The following is a 27,576-nucleotide window of genomic DNA, read 5'->3' as shown; positions in this document are numbered from 1 at the left end:
TAGGAAAAAAGGAACCTTTATTTACAACCATGGAAGTCCCACAGGAGTACACAAACAGTGCACACACAAAATGAACCTGTCGGTTAAGACCGTCCGTGCCAGCCCTCAGTGTCCTATCCGCACCACCATCACCGTGACGTTGTCTGCTGAACCCCGCTGCACCGCCTTGTTGGCTAGCCTGTTGCATGCAGCTTCATAGCGGGCATCAACAGCAGGTTTCCCTTCTCGGGTCTGGATCTTTTCATCCTACCAGAGGGGTGGGGTCTGAGTGAGCAGGGCATCAGCCCGTCATTCTCCAAGACAACAGCCAAGGGAAGACCCGCTATCCCTGATGAAGGCTGGCAGGACAAAGCGACACATGAGCCCCTGGACCGAGTTCAAGGGCTATACCCAACACGGAATGTGGGGGTCACACAGATTGGGGGTTTTGGAAAGTGAAGAGCACTTGGGACAAGCAGCACTCCCTATAAGTTATCTTACCTCCAGGCAGGATAAGATGAAGTTCACAGCTTCATCTGGGGTAAAGACCTTGAAGAGCCCATCACAAGCCAGCAAAATGAACCTACAATGTCAGGAAGAAACATAGACCGGTTCAGCTGCAAGCTTTTAAACAGAATGGAATTCTGGGGGTGTAGCTCAGTGTAGAGCAGCTGCCTAGGATAAGCACAGAAGGCCCCAGGTTCCGTATACAACATCTTAAAAAAAAAACTAAAAAGCAGGCTTGTGGAGGTACAGACAGGAGGATCAGGGGTTGATGATTATCCTCGACTAACAGCAACTTCCAGGCCAGCTGGACTACATGAGACCTTGTCTCACAGAACCTAAACCAGGACAAGAACCTAGAGGTAATGGCTGTTCAACAGCTCAGGGGCAAAAGCCACAGAGTTTGAATAAGGAAGTTAAAATTACTTAAAAATCAGCTGTGGGAGGACCACGTCTAGCACAAGTGAGACAGCATTCTCTCCACCCATAAAACCCCAGAGATCTCAACACTAGGAGTCTCTGGCACCTCAGGACAACTGTGACAGCTGCAAGGTGATGGGGACGCACCTGAGCTGCATCACCACAGGCCCAAAGGCAGGCAGCTGGAGGCAAGCTCAGAGCTTGTCACTTGAGTGGGCCCAAGACTGCAGAGGGGACACCCCCACATTCTGTTCTGAATGCACCACTTTCCTCTGAGGCGACCCAAAGAAGCCTCTGACCACCCATGTTTTCTGGGGATCTTTAGGGTAGCCCCGTCCTCTCCTATCATGCTCACGCTGTTTCCCTCTTTTGACAGAGCATTCAGCCAATGTTTTCTGAGCACACAGCCTGTGCTTGGGACACTGCAGGGACAAGTCTAAGCAGGTTCCTGCTCTTTCAGTGAGCACTGTCAGAGTGAGATCTAGAATAATTCATCACATAGATGTGTGGTTATAACGTAGTAAGGGCCTCTCTGAAAGCAAAATGGAGCTCTAGGCAGCTAGCCTAGAAAACCGAGATGGAGCTTTCACAAACATGTCCCAAGAGCCTAGGGTGGCTTACAATATGGCACAGAAAGGCAGGTGTGGAGGGTGGGTAGAGATGAAAAGGCCAGGCAGGCATGCCGGAATCAAAGCTGAGGCCTGGCAGCTGCACATGGCCACCATGCTCTCTGCTCACCCTTCAGTCCAGTCCTCTGAGTCCTGTTTCCTAGCTGCCTCCACTCACCTTCTTCAGGCCTCACTATCCTGCCAGGCCCACTCCATCCTCCTGGTGGACTCCCTGGCTCGACAGCCCAATCTATGGCCATTGCTTGTTGCAGGGTACCCTCAGCAAGCATGGGCCTTGTCTTTAGGTCCTGGGACAGCAGACACCCAGCAGGAAACTGCTTTCAGCCTATCAGTCTCTTTTAAAATCTCCTATGACTTTATGAATTAAAATTCAAATGTCTGAGCAGAACTAAGGCCCCTACTGATCTGTCTCCAGAACACCTGCCCTAATTCTTCCACACCCTCTTCTACTCCTGCAAGTCCCTTGTTGCCATTACTGGCACTCGCCTGGCTGTTTCACACTCACTTGAATGAGCTGATGTGGGGGATATTTCTTCTGCCAGAAAACCTCGTTTTCCTCCAACAGGGATGCCCCACCCCCACTGCTAAAGCCGTCCAGAGCACCTCATATTCTTGAGATACTGCCCCTCCCCATGTGTGCTCCCTGATCACTGCAGATCCAACAGTGTGGACCCCGTGACACCAAAAAGCATATTCTATACATCTGGGCACACTGGGGTCAGGCACAGTGCCTAAGCCTCCCCCCACCACCCGTCCCCAACACTTCCCCCAGCAAAGACTGGAGGCAAATTTGGAGAAAACTCAGGAAGAGAAACAAGTCCATGCATGCACACCCCTACCTTTGGTGACCAGATGATTTTACCTGTCATTGGGGGTCAGCTGGCAGCGTCTGATATCAGGCACAGACGTGACCCCACAACGTTTGTACTGCCCATCTCCAATGGAACGAGACACCTCCAGCACGCCCAAGACACGTCCATCTCTAAAATGAGGGGGAAACAATGTCAGACTCTCGCCTATCAAGTCATGGGTCCCTGGTACTTACAAGCTGACCCCGAAAGCAGAAACTGAGAGTAAAAGATCCAGACCATGGAATCCTCATTAGCCGCGCTGACATGTCTTAATCGCACACAATCCAGATGCATTCCAAATCATTCTAATTCCTGCTCCCCTGGGGCTGGGGGCTCACACTGCTGCACACTGGTGGGAACCGCCCAGTGGGTTCTCTCACATAATGCCAAGCCAATCCCTGACCCTCACTCATGAACTCTACAGGTCCACTGTTAAGAACAATCCTGGGGGCTGAAGAGATAGCGCAGCAGTTAAGAACACTAACTGTTCTTGCAGAAGACCTGGGTTCGAATCCCAGCACCCACATGGCAACTAACAACTGTCCGTAACTCCAGTTCCAGGGGATCTGACAGCCTCTTCTGTCCTCAGGCATTGCACAACACGGGTGCACTTACCTAATGCAGGCAATACACGCATACACATTTTAAAACAACAACAATTCAGGCCTGGACTCTCACTTCATGGCCTCCTAAGCCCTTAGACCATCATTCCTAAGACCGAGCTGAAGCGTGCACTCAGTAGATGCTGAACCTGTGGGTGGTGGTTCAGTGTCACCACAAGGCTCCCAAGTCACAAACAAGTTCTGGGGACCATGGAAGATGGACAGATTTGGCAGGAAGTTCTTTCTAGGCTGGAGCTGCTGTCCTGGAGCGAGAATTCAGCCCAGCCTTGGGCCCCTCAGAGTCCCAGCCACCCTCAGTGACTCACATTTCAGCCTTCCTGAACACATGGCTTTTTTTATTCCCTGGAGATTTCCACTGACATTTGTGAAAAGCTGAGCAATGTTTTAACACAAAGTGCACATGCACACGAGCTACATATGGTAAAGGGAGAGCTCAGGGCCTCGCTGCCTATGGGCACCAGTACAAGAAGCAACCACAAGAGCCACAAGAAGCCAGCCAGGTGCCTCTTCTGTGGCTGGGGCGGCCCTCAGAGCTCAGCTGTGTGAGGAAGCCTCTCTATTCCAGCTGTTCACAATGAGAAACTGGCTGAGACTTCCCGTTCTTTGTGGATCTGGGCTCACTGGCTGCTGCTGGACTTCTCTAGTGTGCAGGAAAAGGAGGCACGCTCCATCTCAATAAAGCCTATCCGTGCAGCCAGGCTAGAGGTAGGAGCTCCATCCTGGGCCACCTGAAGGGCAGTAGATACTCAAAACCAGTGTGCGAACACAAAGATACTACAGAAGTACAGACCAGACCAAATGCTCCAGTCCCCAGGACCACGAGAGCAGTTCCTAACCCAGGTCCAGGTGCTGACAGACTGAAAGCTTTTCCTCATCTGGTCAGACCTCTTCTCCCCAAGAGTCCCCAGCTGCACACTACCTTCAAGATACTGAGGCAAGAAGGAAACTCACACTTGAAAATCCACTTATTTTTTAAAGAAGTGCCAGAAAAATACAGGGAATCAGGAGAGAGATGAAAGCACGATGTCCTGAGCACCTCCCTCAGTTCATGTCTGAGCCACATTTTCATTGTGCGGATATAGACGTGAACTATATTTGTATTTTAAGTGCAGTGATGACTTTATGCACATTCACACTGGCAGCGTCACCAGCACCCATCCCTACAATGTTTTCATCTTCGCAATGAAAATTTTAATAAAATCTGGAGGAAGTCCTGGCCTTAAGCAGGAAAGCAGGTCACAGCAGGCCAGTAAGGCAGCTCTACAGTGTTCTGATTAAATCGGGGCTGGGAAGCTATGCTTTTAGCCAGAGACTGGCAATTTCAACATATTCTCTGGGAGCTTAGCTAAAAGCCGATTTTTAATTTTTATTTATTTATTTTTTTTTAAAGATTTGTCTTATCTCCAACAGAAGACAAAAACTTAAAGACCAAATTGTAGAAGGAACCAGAAAATATTTCTGGTCACATTCAGAAGGCAATGTCCTTGTAGTGGAATTCTTCTACAAGTAAGCACTGATGTCCTTCTTAAGCCTCCTGGGAGACGTGGCAGATGATGATACACCAGGAGCACTCACCTGGTTCAAAGACAGAGGTAAAATGGCATTGCTGAAGAGACCAGGTAAGACACTTTGCTCTGTGCCAGAGATTCGATCTCAGGACTCCAACGTGACCACTCAGAAAATGTCCGTTCATTTATTTACTTATTTTTGAGACAGGATTTCACATTGCCCAGGCTGGTCTTGAACTCCAGAACTCAAACCACCCTCCTGTCTCAGTCTCCCAAGTACTTGGGACTAAGTACCACCAGATCTACCTCTGAATTTGTCCTAATCACTTAAGATTTTTCTCTCTGGAAACTTTAATTTATGCAGTCAACAAAGAACAGCATTTAAGCTGTATGGGGAATGCCTGAAATCCCAGCACTTAGGAGGCAGAGGCAGGAAGATTAGGAAGGAATTCAAGGTCCTCCTTAGCTACGCATCGAGCTTGGGACCAGCCTGGGCTACATGAACCTGTCTCAAAAAAACACAAAACTAACCAACCAAAGAAAGGATAGTATTTAAGCATCCTAAGCATAGAGAAAATGTCCAGGGTAAGCATCAACCTGAGTTCTTCTCTTTGCCTATGTGTTGCACACATTTTGCTTTCTACCACTGTTGGGCCGCTCAGACCCAGGCTTCCCTGGCGCCCCTCTGGTCCCTTGGTACCTGACGTTTCCTCCAGCCTTCTGTATTCGCATGCGTTCTTCATATTGCGTTGGGTTATGCTCTTTGCTGAGGCTCAAGGCAGCATGTTTTTGACTCTCCTCATTAAATCGACACAGGATTGCCTGGGAAGATGGAAACCACAAGTCATCAAATCCAGCATCTACAGCCATCAGCTGGAGGGAAAGGCTCACAATGAACTTTATTTGGTCACCTGTTGACACACAGAAGTTCAGAAAATTCAGCACCGAGAAATATCAAATAGCAAAGTGGCTGAAACGTAGTCAGGGTGAGAGGCCTCTGGCTCAGCTCTATCACAGACTGCTGGATGACCATAACCAACCACTCACCAGGGCAGTCGTCATATCAGCGACACCAAAGGAGGCATTTAACAAATATTCAAGGTCAAAGTCCCAAGTCTGAGTATATGAGGTGAGGATGTGGGCAGGCAAGCACATTGCACCTCTACACGTGCAGCCCCAACAGGGTTACTGTGCCAGTTTCACAGAGGATGCTGAAGCCCAACAGATAACGCTTTTTCTTTGGTCTGTCTGAGACAGGGTCATAGCTGGCCCAAACTCACTATGTAGACAAGGCTGGCTTGAACTCAGAGATCTGCCTGCCTCTACCTCTTGAGTGCTGGGATCAAAGGCATGAGCCACAATGCCCAGCAATTAATGCATCTTAAGTCTCAAACTGGGTCTGGGAGGGTTAGCAACTTTTTGTGGAGTCACTTGTTCTACACACATACATACTACAGCTAGTCTACCCAAGGATCATAAGAACATGAAGTCAGCGAGGGTAGGCCGTCACTTGCAGTTCATGGCTGCACCCCAGTGATGAATGACCAGCCTGAGCATCAGGTGAGGAGCTGAAGAGGCTTCTCACCCTGAGCAGTCACCCGCAGTAACTGAAGGGCCACAGGGGCTGGATGGAAAGGTGACAATGACATTGAACATGAGGTCATTTCCTATACCTGTCACCTGCAAGAAACACCATCACCCTGGACTTTCTCCCTGGGCCAGACAGGCTTTCCCCTGTACTTTCCTAGATAACTTTCAAACTCCTCTGAAGTCACAGTGATGTTGCAAAGGAAGTGCTTTATTTTTATTCAATCCACCTAAGGTCAGAGAAACAAGTACCTAGGCTACTTGCATACTGAATTCATCCCCAACCACAGAATCAATTCAGAGTATGCACACAAAGAAAACCCTAGTGGAGAAGAGAGGATCTGGGTGTTAAAGCAGACGGCTGCAGGGTCTTCCCAGAGAAGAAAGAGCCTCTAACTCAGCTGCTGACCTGTTCCCAGGGGTCATACTGCACAAGAACTCCTTACAACAACCCACTGGACAGTCCACCTAGCCATGAGCACTTTAACTTGCTACTGTTCTCCTCTTAAGCAGGTGGCTCAGAGCCACATACCCGACTGTCTCCGAGGTTGGCGATGTACAGGATGTTGTCCACAGCTAGAACACATGTGGCAGTGGACCCATCTTTCCAGGCAGGCTTCCTGGGGAAACACATTAGAAATGTAGTCACCACCACTGGTGAGTGCCCAGAGACCAAGAGTTAGAGCAGAGAGGGACATCTGAGGGCTAAAATGGAGTGTCCTCAATATTTACCGCATGGTTAGAGTATGTGTGGTGTTCCCAACTGGCTCCATGTCAAAGGCCTGGACCCCAGGGCAGCGTCACAAGGACTGCTGCGAACCTTTAAGAGGCAGGCCCTGAGAGAGGTCTTAAGGGTCACCACGGTAGTTCCCTCAAAGGGAGCTGGGGGACCCACTGCAGGCACGCCCTTTGGGGGGACTCTGGGCAGTTCCTTGTCCCACCTTCCTGGCTCAGACCCGAGCACTCACTCTGATAGTCACTCCACCATGTTGGGCCACTCTAGCCAATGTGGCTGCCTGTCTTGAAGTCCAGAACAGTGAGCCAAAACAAAGCTCTTTATTTCAGGCTGATGTGGTGGCACCACGTGGGTGCTAGGAACCTGGGTCCTCTCCAAGAGCAGCCTGTGCTCTTAGCCACTGAGCCATCTCTTCTAGCCCTGTTCTTTCTGTTCATTTTTTAGACAAAGTCTCACCGTGTAGCCTTGGCTGACCTGGAAATCACTATGTAGACCAGGCTAGTCTTACTCAGAGATCTGCCTGCCTCTGTTTCTCTTTTTGTTTTTAAATTACTACAGCTGGGTGTGGTGACACATACCTTTAATGCCAGCATTTGGGAGGCAGAGGCACATGGATCTCTGTGAGACTGAAGACAATCTGGTCGACTGAGTTCCAGCTAGCTAGTTACAGAGCGTGCATATTTGTGTACACAGTATGTATGTGGGCACACATGACAGGGCGTGTGTGGAGCTCAAGGACATGTACATACATATATATATATATAATATTATTTATATATAATTATTACAGAGTGTGCATATTTGTAGACACAGTATGTATGTAGGTGGGCACACATGACAGGGCATGTGTGGAGCTCAAGGACAATTTGTGGGGTTGTCTGTCCTACCATGTGGGTTCTAGGGACTGAACTCAAAGTAGCGATTGGCAGCAAGTACCTTCATCGGCCGAGCCATCTAGCTAGCCCAACATCCTTTTTATGTATTGGTTTAAGAGCTTACTTGGTGCTGGATATTTTTGAGACATTAGTAGTAAACAGTATCAGAAGACTGAAAGACATTCAGGAAAACTCAGGCACTTGCTGCTCTAAACAGTTATACTCACTGGCTTGAAGCCTGTTTCAGGAACTCTTCATCGGTGTGCTTGAACGTATCCAAGAGGCATCTCTTCACAGTTTTCTCCACACTAATCACATCTCCTATTAGAGAAGGACAAAGAAAGCCAGCTCTCAGGGAGAACTGTTGTCCCACTGTGGGTCTGTTTCATAATTCTGCACATGAACTGATTTCTAAGCATGACCACAATCCCCATTTCCTCGCCCATAAGAGACAATGAGGACTGGACTGGACTGGTTTCTCCAGTATGGAAGCAGACAAGACACTAACCATACCTCAGACCACCAGAAAGAAGCTGTGAAGTCCTGCTCTAGGCCACACAGCCCCTCCCACTCTGCCCCCCAGAATCTACTTGCTATTAGCTCAAGGATTTGTTTTGAGCCTGGAACTCACTGTGTAGCTGAGGATGACCCTGAACTTCTAATTTCTAGAGAGATATGCCCTACCACAGCTGGTTTATGTGGTGCTACAGACTGAACCCAGGGCGTCATACATGCTAAGCAAGCACACAACAACTAAGTTACATCCCCAGCCCCATCAGGGACTCTTTGCCAAAGCAAAACAACATATCCAACTGACTCAGCCACCCAAACAGCAAAGCTGAATCAGATTCTAACTGGGTTCCCAGTCTCACCTTTAGGGAATTTCCTGATTAAGTTCTGGTGCAAATTCTGTGCAGCAAATTTTGAGGCTCGGATTCCTCCATGTCCATCAAAAACAGCAAAATATGAAACACGAGCACTGGAAAGATGAATTAAAAATCTATGAAGTGCTCTTCACTGAACCTAGTTTTGTTAAGATTTGAGGAGGGTTCTATGTTTAGCCCAGCCTGAGCGCTAGGGTCACAAGCAGGCAGCACACTTAGCTTCGTGAAAGCTTCTAAGCCTTATCTCAAGCAGTGACCATTAAGACACCAGTCACACTGACATAAGATAAGGGGAAAAGGTTGCAGTCTTTAGGAGACAAGCAATTAAGTAACATTCGTGGTATTTTCAATGGTTACAAATTCCAATCCTGGCCCAGTGTGGTAGTTCACACCAGCAATCCCAGCACACAGGAGGTGGAGGTTAGAGGGCTGCTTTGAGTCTGAAGTCAAGCCTGGCCAGAGAACGAGACCTGTCTCAAAATACAAATTAAAAAAAACACGTTTCCAAAAAACTAAGATGCTACAATGATTTTTCCGGACAGTAAAATTTAAAATCCTAACTTTTATTCTACTTAAATCAGACTTAGTTTAACAAATTTAAAAAAAATTTACTGATTGGAAGCCGGCGTGGCAGCACAGGCCTTTAATCTCAGCACTTAGGAGAGGCAGAGGCAGGTGATCTCTGCGTTCAAGGCCAGGCTGGACTACATAGCGAGTTCCAGGCCAGCTGGAACCAAAAAAGATTACTGACCCAAGACCACCAAATGTATCTGTAAGAACAAAGGAGAGATTCCAGAATTCTTACTCAGATTTTTATTATTATCTAAGTTTATTATTATTATTATTGGTCTTTTTGAGACAGGGTCTCCCTGTAGCCACAGCTATCCTGGAACTCACTACGTAGACCAGGCTGGCCTTGAACTCACAGAGATCTGCCTGCCTCTGCCTCCCAAATGTTGGGACTACAGGCGTACGCCACCACGCCCGCCTTCTCTTTCAACTTTTATCAGAAAACCCACATATATGGAATAAAAGTCATCAAAGAATTGCTTGAAAGTCAGGCATGGTGGCACACACCTTTAATCCCAGCACTCAAGAGGTAGAGAGGTAGGTGGAGGACTCTGTGAGCTCCATACCAGCTTGATCTACATAGTGAGTTCCAGTTCAGCACTCAGGAGGCAGAGACAGGCGAATCTCTGTGAGTTCAAGGCCAGCCTGGTCTACGTAGTGTGTTCCAGGACAGCTGGGGCTACAGGGAGACACTGTCTCAAAAAGACCAAAAAAATCAACAAAAAACAACTTCAGGGCTAGCCAGATGGCTCACAGGCAAAGTACTTGTCATGCAGGCCCAACAACCTTGTGAGAATCCACTCTACAAAGTTGTCCTCTGACCTCCACACTGCACCACGGCATGCATGCGCGCGCGCACACACACACACACACACACACACACACACACACTCATCATAAACATACTAATAATAATAAGTAAAATTTATTTTTAAAGAACTGCTTCAGACAGAAGAATTGTCACGTGCAATCTGGTACTTTCTGGGGATACCTCCCCAAGGCCCTTCCTAGCTTTGAAGCCACCAGCTACACCCTTCCCTCTGTCATGATTAGTGGCTCTGCTGCAGTGGTCACCTCCCAGCTAGACACTGTGGTAATGACTGACCAGTGTCAGTCATGGTGCATGGTGTGCACATTGTGCGATTCTGGGTCATGTTACTAGAGATGAAAATATCATCACATGATTAGTCAGTACTTATTATGCATATCCAACAGACTGCTAGCAGCCGTGCAGCGCGGACTGCCTCCCTGTTCTTCCCTCTGATTTTAGGAAGGCCCCCCTTCCATCTGTACAGTACAGCACACACAGCCTTCTCCTCTGCCAGGACACTTGGCTTTCGGGTCCTTCCGCCCTGATTACCTGTACTGCCTCTCCCAGTGCCTCCTCACTTCACTGGTTTTGGTTTCTCTTCTGCAGGTAGAGCTCCACTCTGCAGCTCGAGGCTGGCCAGGAACTCAAGATCCCAAGTGCTGGGATCTCAGGCTAGGATTACAAGTATATGCCACCTCACCCAGCTTTCTGCAGTCTTGATGCAGTGACTCTTAACTCCACCCGCCAGGACACAGAATGAACTGTCTGCCAAGAGCTGCTCAGTCACTGGTCGGAGTCCATGGTGGGGGAGTCACTTTCCACTCAGCAGCTGCAGTTCTGCTGACGTTTCTGTGACTCTGTTGAGGAGCTGTCCCACATTTAACAAAGCTCTGGTCTCTACCCACCAGATGCCAAGAGCAACCACCCGACCCAATATAACAACAAAAGTGTCCTCAGATGCTGACAAATGTCTCCAGGGGTCAAAAACTATCCACTGATAAAAAAGGTAAGCAACACATCACATCAGTCTTTCTAGTACAAACATCCATCACAGTCCGGAACTCCAGTAGAACAGAGAATTTAACATCAACCAGGCATGCTGGAGCAGCAACACTCACATGAGGGATGACGGGGGCCTACACTCCTCAGTGATGTCATTCAGGATGACGTGGGCATCCTGCATCTCCTCTCTCTCACCCTTCCGCTCCGCTACATAGCCTTTCAGACCAAAGATCACCGAAGAGGCTAAGGAAAGAAAACAGAAAGCCAATACCAAACTGTGCCCTGCCCCAAGAAGCCCTAGTCCCAGAGCAAATGAGAAGAAACTGTGCTGCGGCCTGATGGCGAAAATAAGCTCCATCCCTACAGGCATCTCCCTAGCTGCAAGTCTGTGCACAATGGGGTTCAGCCTACTAGGCTGACAGGACGGAACTGCAGAGATGAGCACAGGTCAGTGAGCACAGAAGAGTTCCACCTAGGGAGGTGAGGGTGAAAGACATTCTGCCTTGCAGAGGTGGGACTTGGGATCAGGGGAAGAGATCCCGGAAATCTAATCTTGTGACAATTTAACAAGGACAGAAAAACTCCCACTCTTGAGAAATTCAAATCAGTAGAGCTGCCAAATGCCTTGTTAGAAGCCCTGAAAGATGTATTTACATGTTCCAGGATGTCAACTGCTGGTTAACGGTTACTTTTACTTCAGTTACAAAATGAAGGAGTAAGGAGTCTGCTGTGGCAGACTATGGAAACATTTCAAGGTTGGCCAGTTTGACACCTGAGGCCATAGAAATAATAAAAAGCCGCTTTCAAAGAAATATCCTTTGAGCACATCTCCCCAGTTGGGCTGTAAAGCCTCTCTTCATACCTCCGCACATTCCCACAGCTTTCCTTGAGAATTTGTGATGGACAAAGGAGTGGGGAATGAAAATCTATAGCCAGCCCTCTTAGTCAAAGCTAATCAAGAGTTTGTAACAAAGACTGGGAGTCAGAGAGGGGATCCTCAAATCAGCCATTTTCTGCAGAAGGCTAAGAAAAAACTACCTGCCTCAATTCTTGAGGACCAAAGAGTTTCCTGCCACACCTAAAGTAAGGTCAGGAAATTTCCGTACACGAAAAGTCAAAGGAAGTAAGGCAAAGACAGCTTAGAAATCATCTGCAAAAGAGGAACCATACCCATGTCTGAAATGCAGGCATAAAAGCATTACAGTTAGGAAGCTGGGGTCGCTTTTGCTCTGGGATGTTTTAAAATACGAAAGCTAATACATGTGTTTTCAAACTGTCTGAAAACCTTTACAAACTTTCTTTTCCACAAGCTCTTCACTGCCGTTCTCCTCCTCCTCGAGGACTTTCCTCTTTGCTGCTTTCCCTTCATGCTTCACCACCTGGGAGATCGACGTGGCAAGAGAACCTAGAGATAAAGTCAAAGCCAAACAGAAATGCAGCTGCAGACTGTCAGAAAGTCACCAGCAGATCAGGCTCCATCTAGTTCAGCCTGAGAGACACATTTCAGGCAAGGACAGGCACATAAAGTGGTTATAGGGATACATCATCTGATTTGGGGGTGGGGGGGGGTTGCAGGACTCCAGGCCCTGAGTCTACTGACCCTGAAAGTCTGTATCCAAGACTTCTCAATAGCAGAATTTTGTATACAAATTTAATCTGTTACCTGTAGCATATTCATGATGCATTTTGTCCACAGACCCTTACTGATAAACAGGGAGTTTCCAAACTGCAAACAACTGACATATACTGAACAAGTTCAAAAAGGAAAAGGCTCCAAAAAGGCTCAGAATAAGGTAAAAGGCAAAATATCACTGCGGGAGCGTCCCTACTTGCAGAGGGACAGATCTGTACTCAAAGCCATACCTAACAGGCCCAGTAGCACTTGTGTTTGGAATGTGTGAGGCCTGGCTTGAGAAGTATCTCCTTAAGGCAAGTTTTTAACCTTCTAGCCTGTTTCTTCATCCATAACATGGTAAGTAGAATCACCTGCTTGAATGCTGCTTGAATGTTGATGGGGACAAGGTGCAGGAACCACCTGTCACACCACACGTTCAGGAAATGTCCCTAAGTGCTTTCTGCACTTAGGTGGGAAAGCATGCATTCATCAGCCTGCTCTCCTGAGAAAATGGAACACCTCTGTGCCAAGCTTCAACGAGCTGCAAGGGAGCCTGCTTCTGCAATGGTGTTACATGTCACCATGCTAGTAATAAAGCAACATAGTGACAAAATGTCAAAAGCCTCTCCAGGATCTCCCTGCCAGTCTCCTGATGCTGTTAGCATTCCACTTTCCCCAACCTGCATGTGAAATGATATTGCTTTTTTTTGAAATTTCAAAACAGAAAGTACAGATTTGCTACTGACTTTTAAGCAAGTTACACTAGGGGCATAGCACACAGCCTGTATGTGAAACAGACTCTTCGTCGGGACTTTACAGCTTATTACGTGGCCAATTCTCATAAGTAGTTCTTGCCTAATTGAGAAGAATGTGCTATCTTCTAAGAAAGCCAGATACTGAAAACAAGAATTAATACATCTTCTTTTATGTATCTCAAGCTTAATGGTCCTGTGTAAGTCCTACAAATCATTACTATTTGCCCTATGAAAACTAAGAAAGAGCTAAGCTGAATCTTCATTTTTTTTAAAATTTTATTTATTTATTTTTGTTTTATGCGTATGCCCGTATTGCCTGCATGTAGGCAAGTGCACCCATGTCATGCAATGCCCAAGGTCAGAAGAGGCTGTTGGAACCCCTGGGACTGGAGTTATGGACAGTTGTTAACTTCCACATGGGTGCTGGGATTCAAACCTGGATCTTCTGCAAGAACAACCAGTGTTCTTAACCACTGAGCCATCTCTCCAGCCCTGAATCTTCATTTTTTTAAACTAAATCCATAAAGCCTTATTTGCACAAACTTACCCAAAATAACTACGAACATTGTCTTTGTTTGTTTTGAAAAAGGGTCTATAAAGCCTGGGCTGGCCTTGAACTCAGAAATCTGCCTGCTTCTGCTTCCCAAGTGCTGTGGGACTACAGGTATGTGTCAGGCTAAGAGCACCGTCTTTATTGGGGAAGCTTTAAAGGTTAAATGATATGAGCCCACAGCCCAGAAAACTTGAGAAATCTTTTTCTTAATCCCCTGGAACTGGAATTATGGATGATTGTTAGCCACCATGTGGGTGGTGGGATTTGAACCCAGGTCCTCTGTAGGAGAGCCAGAGCCAGTGCTCTTAACCACTGAGCCATCTCTCCAGCCCTGAGAATTCTTATAAGATACTGTAACACTTTTTCTAAGTGAGCCCACTGATCTCATGGCAATAATACAAAAACTTATTTGGAAAGGAGCAACAACAGAGAACTTTTAACAGAGAGTAACTGCACAAGGCGGGACCGCCTACCTCCCCAGGCCCCAGCAGAGGAACTACAAGCAGGAGGCTATCAGTGAGATGGAACAGTCACATTGTGGCTAACAACCTGACAGAACACGTACCATTCTTCCCTCCCACCAACAGAACACAACAGAAAACCGTCCTATGTCCGTGCCTTTCGGAACACAAGACAAATCTGAGAAACAGGCTGACTTGTTTTTTAAAGGCTAATATCAAAGATCAATGTGAACTGAACTCACAAATTATTATCAGTGTGATTATTTTGAGACAAGTCTCATGATGTAGCCCAGGCTAGTTTAGAACTCAAGATCTTCCTGCATCAGCCTCCTTAGTGCTAGGATTAGACAGGTGACACCATGCCTGGCTCCTAAGTCTTAACAGTCTGCCAGGCAGATGAACTCAAAGAAGATAAACCACAAGGCCAGTTGTGGTGGCACACGCCTTTAATCCCAGTACTCGGGAGGCAGAGGCAGGTGGATCTCTGTGAGTTCAAGGCCAGCCCTGTCTACATAGTGAGTTCTAGGACAGCTGGGGCTACGGGGAGACCCTTTCTCAAAAAGACCAAAAAAAGGGGCTGGAGAGATGGCTCAGAGGTTAAGAGCACTGGTTGTTCTTGCAGAAGACCCGGGTTTGAATCCCAGCACCCACATGGCAGCTAACAACTGTCCATAACTCCAGTCCCAGGGGATCCAACAGCCTCTTCTGACCTCCGTGGGCATTGCACGACACGATTGCACTTACCTATAGGCAGGCAATACACACGTACACGTAAAATAAAAATAATAAATAAAAAAAGATAAACAAAATGGTGATGTAGTGTTCAAGTGTCTAACCTTTCTGCTTATACCCGATGGGTGCCGATTCAATTTCAATAAACCTATGCTGTGCAGTAATTTAATGTCATTCCAAATCCTGTTAAAACCGACACAAGCGTTTTACAGAGGAACAAGGTATGGATTACTTCCATCAGCACCTTGAAATTTGCTTGCATACCTGGATCACCACTGCCAGCAGGTGGAAGGTCATCGAAGAGTAAAGGCCCCCCAGATCCTGAAACACAGAAGAACACTGAGTGAGCCCACAAAGAACAACCAGGCCTCAGTTCATTCATCCCACCAGGACACCTACATAACAGGTTATCGAGACAAACTCAGACTCCTGTCAATCCAGTGGCAACTCATACTGCAAGTGAGTAATATATGGAACCTATTTTAAAGTCCTATGATTGCAAAAGAAACCAAAGTTCTGTCTTAAAAGTAGAATTTATTTTGGCTAGTACGATACTGAAAGGAACGAGAGGAAACTGCTGGCTGTGCTATGCAGCACTCCTCAGGCTAGCCACTAGCAGGTCTTTCTGCCTTACCTGAGGCCATGGATTCAAAACTTAAGACAGCCAACAACACCTAAAACATCTGCATGTTGAAAATGGGGGAAAGGGAGAGAGATTGAGACAACTCCAATCCCAGGAGGGGTAGAGACGTTGACACACACCTGGGAGAGCCTGAAGACTGTACCTGAGTCAGTACTGCTGGCAGGGGGGAGGTCATCAAAGAGCAGGGATCCTTTCTGAGTGTCCTTCCCTAAAACACAGAACACCTGTTTAGAGACAGATGGTCACCCAGGACAGCCTTCCACAGGGGACACAGCTGTGGGGCCCTTCTTTGAGACAAGTTTGCTGTAGATTCAAATTTTCTTCTTTTTGTTAGACAAAGCTTATTTTAAAAAAACAAAAAACAAAACAAAACCCCTTCCTGACCATCTCTCTAAACTGGACAGACTTTGTTCCCAGCAGTTGTGGTACCATAAAAGCAAAGAATGACAACAGGCACCAAAGTTTTAAAGTCTTTTTTTCCCCAGTGCTGGGGATGGAATGCGTGCTAAGTGCATGCTCTACCACTAAGGTACACAAGCACATACCCTGTTCCTAAAATCTTTCTTTAAAATCTTTAAAATCTTTCTTCTTTGAAGAAAAAATATTTGTTTTAGACAAAGAAAATATTAATTTGTACCTCAAGACAGACTTGAGAAACAGAGGGACTCTTCAAAGGCAACAGGCACTAAAACCTATTTCTATGACATTCTGCAATGGGAGAGAATCTGTTGTAACTTGATGTCACCAGCACAGCAGACTCAACCACAGAGAAAAAGAGGAGTTTCAGGTGGTTAAAGATGGACAGGGCTCAGGAAAGAGCCAAAGAATGTTGGGGTGGGGGTGTTTGTTTAGGGAGGAGCTTAAATCTGAAAATCTTGAGATTTAAACTCCAAAATTAATGTTTTACATTTTTTATGTCCCATTATCCTTTAAAAATATTTTATTATTTTTTATTTTATTTTTATTTTATGTGTATGTGTGTATTGCCTGCATGTAGGTAAGTGCACCTGTGTTGTGCAATGGTAGAGGAGGACAAAAGAGGCTACTGGATCCCCTGGAACTGGAGTTACGGACAGTTGTTAGCTGCCATGTGGGTGCTGGGATTCGAACCCAGGTCTTCTGCAAGAACAGCCAGTGTTCTTAACTATTGAGCCATCTCTCCAGCCAAAAAAAAAATTTATTATTTCTATCTTACATGTATGAGTGTATTCCCTGCATGTATGTAAGTGTACCCATGTCATGCAATGCCCACGGAGGTCAGAAGAGGGAGTGGGATCCCCTAGAACTGGAGTTACAGACAGTTGTTAGCCGCCATATGGGTGCTGGGAACTGAACCAGGTCTTCTGCAAGAGCAGTCAGTGCTCTTAACAGCTGAGCCATCTCTCTAGCTCCCATTACCATTTTTCATATAACTTTAACCACTGCTCCTTAGTCTGCAGCTTTTCTCCAAAAGTCTATCTAAACTATTAACTATATGAACCAACTCAGGAATCTGGAGACAATGAAATGCTTCAGCCTTCCCATCTTCAGATGCGAGTGGAGGAAGCAGCCCCACTTACTCTGGCCTGTCACCTCAAGGGGAGGGGCAAGTAGCGCAGCGCCCTGACCTACGGCCTCTCTGATGGAGCAGTGAGTAGATCAGCACCTCCCCCTTCCTACAGTCTCTTTCCAGTTTCAGCTTCCCACTGTCAGTGGCACTTCAAACGTATTCAACAGAAAATTACCTAAATAAACAACCCTTGATTTCGGCCACACACCATCTGAGCTAGTACGATGGAACTGTGCCAGTCCGCTCCACCTCACCCCACAATTTATCCCTTTATCCACAGACCCTTGCTGTATATGCTACATTAATCACTCAGAAGCCATTTTTGTGGTCATTTTGGTTATCAAATGGGACTGTCATAGTATTACAGTGCCTGTATTCAAGCAACCTTTTATTTTTATTTATTTGGCCTTTTTGAGACAGGGTCCTCCCGTAGCCCTAGCTGGCCTAGAACTCACTATGTAGACCAGGCTGGCCCTGAACTCAAGAGATCTGCCTGCCTCTGCCTCCCAAATGCTGGGGCTACCTTTATTTCATTTAAGAATGTCCCCAAAGCACACTTTTATTATGTTACACTGCTGTATTATTCCATTTTATTATTGGTCATGGTTAATCTCTTACTGTGCCCAGTTTATAAATTCAACCTTATCAAAGGCACAAGTGTGAAGGGAAGAGCCTAGCATAGGTAAGTTCCAAGCATCTTCGGGGTTTCGTGGGATGTGTACCTTGGGTAGGGAGGACTACTACACAGCACATTTATTTCCTATGAGGTCAACATACAGGTTCGTTGTATTTCTTGTTCCTCAGAGATAAGTGTAAAAAACATGCTTATTTAAACATCAATTCATAGGCTGGAGAGATGGCTCATGGTTAAGAGCACAGCTGCTCTTGTAGAGGATCTGTGGTTCTCAGTACGCACATGCCAGCTAACAGTTGTCTTTAACTCTAGTTCCAAAAGAATCTGACACACTGACACATGCATGCAAAACACTCACACATAAAATTAAGTAATTTTAAAAAATAAAAATCAATTTGTGGGGGCTGGAGAGATGGCTCAGAGTTAAAGCATCTACTGCTCTTGAAGAGCTCTGGAGTTGTTTCTCACATCCACAGCAGGTGACTCATGATTTATTAACCACAACTTCATTAAAACACAAAGTACTTACTGCCTGGAAGGCACTATACTAAGGGCTCTAAATATTTTAACTCACTTAATTCTTGTAAGGTGGGCCTGCTATTCACTAATCAGGAAGCTGAGGCGCTGAGCTCAAACACCTGCCCAAGAGGGTGAGCCCTGAACGGTGGACATTTATACCCAGACAGGGGCCTGCCTAGAAACTTACTAAGACTTGTCTCACACCCTTACTACACTCATACAATGATACTCCCAAGGCTCAATATCACTTAAATTTAAACAATACAAACACTACATGGATCTCATTCAAAACTCCAAGAGCCGGGTGTGGTGACGCATGCCATTAATCCTAGCACTGCAGAGGCAGAGGCAGGCAGATCTCTGTGAGTTCAAGGCCAGCCTGGTTTACATAGTTAGTGAGTTCCAGGCCAGCTGGGGCTTCAGGGAGACCCTATCTCAAAAAGACAAAATAAAAATAAAAAACTTCCAAGAAGTGATGCAGCTAAGCAATACGATATGAGAGGACATCTCATCAGCCAAATCGTACATTCTATTTTGGATAAACAGAAATTCAAAGTATGCTAACTAACCACAGGAGTCACCTATCATGGGACAAGGTGCGACTCTGACCCAAACCTGAGAAGAGCCTCCCTCACCCAGTTCCAAATGTTAACACCAATGAAAAATGAACTACGCAAGACTAAGAACTTTATCATGGTTCATTTCAGCTAGTGCCCCCCTTCCCCCATTACCTATAACCTAACACTTGTCTACTGGACATTATGTATGATGGTGAGAAAAATACTCTTGGGTTGATCCCAAGTTGGCTACAGGTGGGGGCTGGCCCCACCCCAATTCCTAATCACAGTATATCCTGTGTTCCACTGTATGTTTATGTACACGTGTACTCTGTTTCTTTTTGCAGTGCTGGAGACAGCCTGTGGCCCCAAGCTAGGTGAGCTGTCCAGTCTACACATCCTGCCCCATACAGCACTCCTTCCCATCATGTGTGAGTCTACACGTCCTGCCCCATACAGCACTCCTTTCCATCATGTGTGAGTCTACACGTCCTGCCCCATACAGCACTCCTTTCCATCATGTGTGAGTCTACACGTCCTGCCCCATACAGCACTCCTTCCCATCATGTGTGAGTCTACACGTCCTGCCCCATACAGCACTCCTTCCCATCATGTGTGAGTCTACACGTCCTGCCCCATACAGCACTCCTTTCCATCATGTGTGCTTCAGGCACCGACATCCAATTCACTTTCAGGCTGCTTCCAGCTGTCCAGACAAGTACCTCCACAGTAAAGTCATATACGTGTACGTTCTTATTTAATTCGCTCGACCACTGGGGATAGGGTGTGTTTATAGCTGGCAGAACCTGAAAAGCAGTTTCCCTAAAAGCTCAACCTCCACATTCTTCATGGGAAAGCCTCTTTTTACCGAGGTTACCAATTCTTCCTGCTCTACAGCTAGAAAAATCAAGTGTGCCAGTGACACAACACTCCTTTTCCCCAAGGCCTAGGAAACTCCACTCCTTCGTAAACAGTCAAGACGTTTCTTATAAAAGACAGGCTGCTGAGTAGCCCAGGCTGGCTTTTAGTGCAGGATGACCTTGAACTCTTGATCCTATCTTTACCTCCCCAGTGCTGGAATTACAGGTGTGCACCACCATACCTGGTTTAGAATACATCCTTTTGACCAGTTTTCTAATGGCTGTTTATTGTGTGACTCTCTGTTTTAGGTATTAATATTTAATCATAATTAATCATCACATACACTGTAATTATCTTCTCATTTTCTTTTGCCTTTGTGCAAAGTTTAACTTTCTATGTTGTGACTTGCATTTTCGCTTGCTTACGCCCCAAGTTTTAGTAGTATGTTTTTTATTTCAACCTTTATTATGTTTTTATCATCAGTATTTTAAAAATTATCTTATGTATATGAGTGTATTACCTGCATGTGTGTAAATGCACCTGTGTCATGAAATGCCTGAGATCTGAAAAGGACATCAAATTCCCCTAGAACTGGAGTTACAGATGGTTGTTAGCTACCACATGGGTGCTGGGAATCAAACCCAGGTCTTCTGTAAGAACAGTCAGTGCTCTTAACCACTGAGCTATCTCTCCAGCCCCGATCTTCAATATTTTTAAGACAAATACTGGAGGGAGGGGCTCAGTATATATGTTTGTATGGGTGTGTGTAGATGCCAAAAGTCAATGATGGGTCTTCCTTGATTTCTATCTTATTTTTTTAAGACTTATTTTTATTATATGTGTATGTATGTGCGGGGCCCACAAAGGCCAGAAGAGGGCATCTGGATCCCCTGGACCTGGAGTTACAGGTGGTTGTTGGCTACCTAAATGTGGGTGCTGGGAACTGAATTCAGTTCCTTTGCAAAAGCAGCAAGTGCTCTTAACCCCTGAGCCATCTGTCCAGCCTTTCTATCTTGTTTTTCACGAGTTCTCACTGAACCTGGAGCTCACGTATTTGGCTAGGATGGCAATGAGCCCCAGGGATCTGCCTGTCTCTGCTTCCTCAGTGCTGGGGTCACAGGCTTGCATCTTCACACCAGCCCCTAAAATAAAGTCTTTTTTTTTTTTGTCTTTTTGAGACAGGGTCTCCCTGTAGCCCCAGCTGTCCTGGAACTCATTATGTAGACCAGGCTGGCCTTGAATTCACAGAGATCTGCCTGCCTCTGCCTCCCAGTGCTGGGATTAAAGGCCTGTGCCACCATGCCCAGCTTTAAAATAAAGTCTTTTTAAGTCAGTCTGTCAAGCAAATATTCCTTGACAATCAAACATCAATTTGATTTGAAGTGTTGTGGATTAAACCCAAGACTTCTCATGTTAAATGTGTGTTCTATCCACGGAACAATGCCCCTGGCTGACCATCAGGTGTTTTAATCCTGGGACTCTACCCAGGCAGGGCTTCATGCACACTAGGCAAGTGCTCACCAGTGAGCTCTAGCTCCAGCCTGACCATCAGCTTTAAACGTACTGGTATAGCACCTGCACAAGTGAACCACCTACATATCCAAAACCAAGACACTTACAAAGCAGCCCAAGTCAGCATTTTTATGGGTATAACAGAAAAGTTCCACTACTGACATAAACATAATACATTTACACAAAAGATTGATCTTTTTAAAGAAATTGATTACTCAGAACTCAAAATATTTTAGGTTAGGACTGGAGCGATGGCTCATCAGTTAAGAACACTGGCTGTTCTCACAGAGGACCCAGGGTTCAGTTCCCAGCACCTACAGGGCTGTGTAACTCCAGTTCCAGGGGAATCTTTCACACTCTCTGGCCTCCATAGGCACTGCACACACAGAAACACTTACATGCTGGCAAAACATTCATACACATAAAATAGAAATAATTTTAAAATAATTTTTAAATCTCTTAAGTCCTGGGATGAAGCCTACTAATTTGGTACAGTACCTGAAAGCACTTCACACATCCTTTCCACATTCCTTTTCCAGTTCATAAAAATTTAAGTCTTCTGGTATGAGCATTAGATGTGATAGTAAAAAACAAAATCAAAAGCACTAAACAGAATATGCTCAATGTACTTCTGTACATTTAGTACTTTTACAAAATCCATTGTTTGCCCTTTTAAACAACTGTTAGTACACAGATATTAACAGCTAACCTCTACAAAGCACCATGTGCTCTACTGGTGTGTAGGTACTCTAACCTACACAGTATGGGCAAGGAGGCACAGCTCGTTGTACACATGTGGCAACAGCCCCTGAAGGGCTAGGAACAGAGAAGCCAGACCTGAAACCAAGCAGCCTCTATGTCTTGTACAGAACTCTTTTTGAGAAATGTGAAAATGGCTAGATTTAAAAAAATTTTATGTGTACGAGTGCTTTGCCTGCCTGCCTGCCTGCAAGTACACCCATGCTGTGCAAAGCTTGCAGAGACTAGAAGGGGGTGTCGGATCCCCTGAAACTGGAGTTATGGTCATTAGCCATCATGTGGGTGCTGAACCCAGGTCCTCTGCAAGAGCAGCCAGTGTTCTTAACCACAAGCCATCTCTCCAGTTCTATGACTAGATCTTTTATTCTTCCCAGTATTAAGAAATTTGTCCCACCAGTCCACCATGTGTGAGGACAGATGTAATCTAACCTCACCCTCCATCTGCTTTAGCAATCAATATGATTTCCTAAAGCAAAGTATGGCATTAAAATGAATTTTTTAGGGTTTTTTTTTTTTTTTTCTTTTTTAAAGACAGGTGTCTCTGTAGACCTAGGTGACCTGGAACTCGCTAGGTAGATCAGAATGGCCTCCATCTCAGAGATCCGTCTTCTCTGCCTCCCAAGTACTGGAATTAAAGGTGTGTGCCACTATGACCAGCTGAAAATTGACTTTCTAAATCATAGTATTTTGACAGGAATGTGAAATTTGATTCTGTTCTCTTTCAAACTATTTTTTTCATAAAAAAAAAAAAACATTGTCTTGTCGGGGGTTTTTTGTTGTTGTTGTTGCTATTTTGTTTGGTACTATTGCTGTTTTTTGAGACAGTCTATATGGTCCAGACCAGCCTGAAACTTGGACTCAGGAGTGTTGGGATTACAGGTAACACTGGGCTAGGCTCACCTGGTGGGCTTTAACTGCCTGCTACAATAACTCTGGATCCCAATTCTGCCAGTCAGTTTGGTATTTAACCCTCTCAGCCTCCTGTCCTCTACAACTTCTGAAAGCAGGTCTTCTTTAATGCACTGTAACAGTGTCAGCATCCTCCTGGCAAGCAAAGAGCAGTTCACCAAGGCATTCTTAGGGGCAGAGAAGCTTAAACACTATGCAGGCCCTCTACCAGGCCAGCCTGGGCTATAAGTTGAGGCTTGAAGTGGGGAGACAGGGACACAAAGGGCCCTCCCTCCATATCTGCTAAGCACCAACTTTTAATACTGAGTTGCCCGATTTTATTGTCAAGTGAGCCTTGCCCTCAGAGACGGCCCGAATTAATTTCAGGTAAAAAGGACGAAAATAATAGACTTCCAGGCACATCTGGGAATTCAAGCTCTGTCCCAAGCACTTAGGATACAACTTAGACTCCAATGACAGATAAAAGACTGCCCAGCCTTTAGCCAAAACTAACAGTGGTTATCTTCAAAAAGGATGGCTGCGTCAAAACAGACTGACGGTTTTATAGAGGTGGCTGGTGGAAGTGAGTAAAGGTGCCATTACCAGGAGCAAAGGCAAAAAAATAAAATAAAATTTAAAAAAAGACACTTCAAAGCACCATGGTAAGCTGGCGGTGTGCGGTGAAAGCCTAAATGCAGGTGCTGGAGAGGAGCGAACAAGGGCTTCTCAGGGCCCCGAGCCCCAGCACGCCTCCGAACTGGCAGGTCCCGCTCCGGCACGCGGGAGACCTGAGCCTTCCACTTCCGAGCACTGTATCCTTGCCTCGAACCTCTGCAAACCGTCGGGCTCTCCAGCTGGAGAAGCCCGCAGCGCACGTCGCCTCCTCGCCCTGAATGTCTCTGGGAGGTCGGGGGTTCCCCACGATGCTCAACTCTGCCTCGGTTAACTCTAATAAGCACTTGCCATCAGAACCGAGCGCTCCGAAAGCAGAGGCTGCGGCTTTGCCACCGTGGGCCGATGGCACGCATGGCCCGTGCACCAGGGCTGCAAACTCTCGGGCTCCCCAGCACGCAACTAGGCTCGGCCCGGGGCTGCAGCACCCCGCTGGGCGTCCCGCGTGGGCCCGGGCCTTCGGGCGTGCGGTCAGGCGGGGCGCACAGGCCCGGCAGCTCCCCGCCTTCCCCAGGCCCTCCGCAGGGGGCGGCCGGGCGCGGAGGCCCAAGCGTAGGGCCTCCGCCCGGCTGACGCGGCGAACATGGCGGAGGCCGCGCACCGAAGCGCCGCCCGGCCGGCCGCCCTCCTCCCCGCGCCGCTTACCCGCAGGCGGGCATGGCCCGCGCTCGGGCTCAGGCAGGTCCCCGAACAGGTCCATGGCGGAGACCGGCGGCGGACGCGCAGCCCAGCCGCAGCTCCGCGCTACCCCGGGAGGCGGCAGCGCCGTCAGTCACCCGCGCGGGACGTGGCCAATCGCGCGCCGCGCAGCCGCTGCCCCAGAGTTCTGCGCGCCGGGTCGGGACGGGACTGCGCAGGCGCACTGACGTCGCAGTGTCCCGGGGCCGGAGTCCGAGTCCTTCCGGGTTTGTAGGGACTGTGGAGTGCAGTGGGCCGCCCTGGGGTTGGGCCCTAACCCTGACGTCCGCGTGGCCCCTAGTCCTCACACCCTGGTGGCTCCGGACGTCAGGACCCAAACTCCGGAAGACGTCGGCGAGGGCGGAGGCTCTGCACCTGCCGGCACTTGTCTGCTTCCATTGAGTGTTCCCGGGCGGCGAGGAGGGAGAGCAGCTGGTGGAGAGCACCCAGCCCTCTGACGGCCACAGCACCCGGCGAGGTCCGGCGCTGTCAGACCCATAGATTACAGAAAACACCATCACTGGCCAAGCCACAAAAGCCCTCATCTCAGCAAGACGACTCTTGTTTTACCAGTTACTCCCTGGTCTCAAACATCAGCCCAGGACTTGCCTCCTCTTCCTGCCATTACAACCCACAAATGTGGTACACAAGCAAGACCTTAACGGGAGTTTCCAGTACTGTGTGGCCATCCTGGGTGCAGCGGTGCCAGGCTACATTGCGTAACTGCAGATGCGGTCCTCCGGTTCAGTGGTGGCAGTAGCTGGACTCTGCCCAGCAGGCCTATAGGCCACTGTTTGAAGTCTCAGCTGCTCCTAGCCTGACCTGCCTCCTCTCTTACAGCTGTAGGATTCTGAAATAACAGCACCGTCTGGTGTCCTTACCTCTCACCTGCTCCTCGGCCCAACCCAATTTACCATCATCCCATCTTGTCCCCAATGCAGCTTAGTCCCTGGGGACGTCCCATTCCTGCAGACAGACATTTCAGCCACCACCCCACCCGAACTCTCCCTTGGTAATCTCATCAACATCTAACTTGAATTGCTGCCCATTTGGATGTGACTTATTAAGTGATTTTTCCTACCATCGTGGACCTAGAGGTTCCAGTTAAGTCCCTTGGGTAGCTAGTTGGTGATCACAGACCCTCAACATGTCAAGGACAGACCCTCAAGTTTTTGACAGATCCCATTCTCTATTACCTGCTCTTCCCTTCAGTCTGTTCCACTTCTAGGGATGACATCTATGTCCCAACTTCAGACACTCCATGGAAGACTTCAGACTTCAGCTAGTAGTTGAGTCTTGTGCTGCTGTTGTGCCCAGTTGTGAGACCCCAAAGATCACCAAGGAACCGACCGATGCAAATACACAAGGGTTCTTTTATTGTTACAAGCTTAAGCTTGGGCCCACTCTGTCACTGGCCTAGTGGATCTCAGAAGTGAGACAGACCCCTTGCTTTGGGAGACAGAGGTTTTTATAGATTTATTTCAGCAAGTTCAGCAAGTAGGGAGGGTAGGGAGTCTCCAACCTGGCAAGCTTCTGATTGGTTGCTGGCTTCAGGAACTCTGAAAAGACATTTGGGCTTTTAGTACTTTCCTGTCCCTGGTTAATTGACCATTGGCGGGGGAGTTGTTCTCTATCCGTTCCAAGTACTGTGGTTTTTCTTGGAACAGGGCCCAGGGCTGGGTCAGTCCTATGGAGGTTTTATCCAAGACAGAGTCACTCGGGTCTCTCTGTCCTCCCTCTGACTAGTACCTCGGGGGCCCAATCGTGGGCGCTCCCTCATCTCATGTTTTTTATCACCCACACTCTGGAGGGACTGATAGTGGGTAGCTGTATAGCTCCCAGCCGCTCTTTTATAAAAGCTATCAATTTATTTAAAATGCAAAGTCCCAAAGTCAAGAGCATAATCAGAATAAGGAGGGGTCCGAGTAAGGTTGAAATCAAAGTGGTCAACCAAGGGGAGCTATTGAACCAGGATTCAAACCTAAGATAATGTCATCTGATGTTAGCAGAGTAGGCATTCAGGGAATATTCCTTTCCTTTCATTCCATAATACAAGCAAAAACACCCTCACTGGACCACAGCTTCTCTGTCTGAATGTAAAATATCTAAGCATTAGCTGTTGGGATGTTGAGTCATGCTTCTTTATCCTTGTTTAGCCCTATATTCGTTCTCTCTTCGAGCCAGACTTTCTCTAACCTTGGCCAGGGATTCTTTGACCCCAGAGTGATCTACATAAAAACAACACTCTTTGTGGGCATCACAGAGGCCTCCCTGCTGCAAGAACAACAGGTCTAGGCCTCTCCTTTTCTGCAGAACCATTTCTGCCAAGGAGGTTAGGGATAATGGGAGGGGTCACTCCAAACATGATCACAAAGGGGGTTAATCCCATCTGGTAAGGGGAGTTACGCACTCAATAGAGTATGAACAGAAGGAGCGTCACCCAGTCAGCACCAGTCTGTAAGGTCAATTTAGTTAAGGTCTATTCATCCTCTCTACCTGTCCTGAACTCTGGGGTCTATAAGCACAATGTAGTTTTCAAATGGCCCCCAGTGCAGTGGCTATTCCCTGACTTACCTGAGAGACAAGGGCTGGCCCATTATCTGACCCGATTGTAGTTGGGAAACCATACCTGGGTAGGATCTCTTCCATTAGCTTCTTTGAGCCGTTTTATGTTTAATAGGGAAGGCTCCAGTCCATCCTGAAAAAGTATCTACAAAGACTAGCAAATAACGATATCCGTACCTGCCAGGTTTTACCTCAGTGAAATCTGTTTCCCAATAGGCTCCAGGTTTTCTCCCTTGAAATCTGATTTCTGGGTTTCTAATATTTGACACCGCATTAGTGAATTGGCAAGCTTTACAGCCATTGACAATATCTTTAATATTTAAATTAGCACCCTTGATTTTTACTTCGGCATGTCGAATTAAGTCCTGCATCCTCTTGATGCCCATGTGGGAAGAATGGTGTATTTTTGCCAACATTTGTTTCCTAATTTTTCTGGATCAGCTTCCCTTCTGCTGGCCTCCACCATTCTTCCAGGCATTGGGTCCTCGGCAGTCCCTTTATCCATTTCAGGTCCTCCCTGGTGAATTTGGGCTTTTCAGGGAGGTTTGGGTCACCTGGGTCAATTACTGTGGTGACCAAGATTGAGTCAATTTGGAGGGTAGCCTATTTAGCCGCCTGATCCGCTTGATTGTTTCCTTGGGAAA

General features: G+C 47.1%; 1 protein-coding gene across 7 annotated transcripts; it reads right to left on the bottom strand.

The window, feature by feature from the left end:
• Window positions 1-25,804, bottom strand: Ilkap (ILK associated serine/threonine phosphatase). Of its 7 annotated transcripts, none has more exons than XM_029563254.1 (12): window positions 25,564-25,804; window positions 15,881-15,946; window positions 15,360-15,416; window positions 12,275-12,384; window positions 11,096-11,222; window positions 8,585-8,691; window positions 7,940-8,033; window positions 6,634-6,721; window positions 5,215-5,336; window positions 2,395-2,514; window positions 481-562; window positions 1-338 (listed from the first exon to the last, which is right to left on the bottom strand). In XM_029563254.1, exons 5-12 carry the CDS (start codon window positions 11,158-11,160, stop codon window positions 174-176), a joined length of 843 nt encoding a protein of 280 aa, XP_029419114.1. In that variant the 5' UTR covers window positions 11,161-11,222; window positions 12,275-12,384; window positions 15,360-15,416; window positions 15,881-15,946; window positions 25,564-25,804; the 3' UTR covers window positions 1-173. The 7 variants fall into 7 exon arrangements, with proteins under 7 accessions (XP_029419114.1, XP_029419113.1, XP_029419115.1 ...); XM_029563253.1 differs by having other exon boundaries at window positions 12,265-12,384; window positions 15,858-15,946; window positions 25,564-25,803; XM_029563255.1 differs by having other exon boundaries at window positions 1-246; window positions 25,564-25,799.
• Window positions 25,805-27,576: the final 1,772 nt, after the last annotated feature.

Source organism: Nannospalax galili, unplaced genomic scaffold (assembly GCF_000622305.1).
Source record: "Nannospalax galili isolate Female #2095 unplaced genomic scaffold, S.galili_v1.0 scaffold1536, whole genome shotgun sequence".
NCBI lineage: Eukaryota > Metazoa > Chordata > Mammalia > Rodentia > Spalacidae > Nannospalax > Nannospalax galili.
The sequence above is the reverse complement of the archived record's forward strand: the minus strand, read 5'-3'. Positions and strand labels throughout refer to the sequence as shown.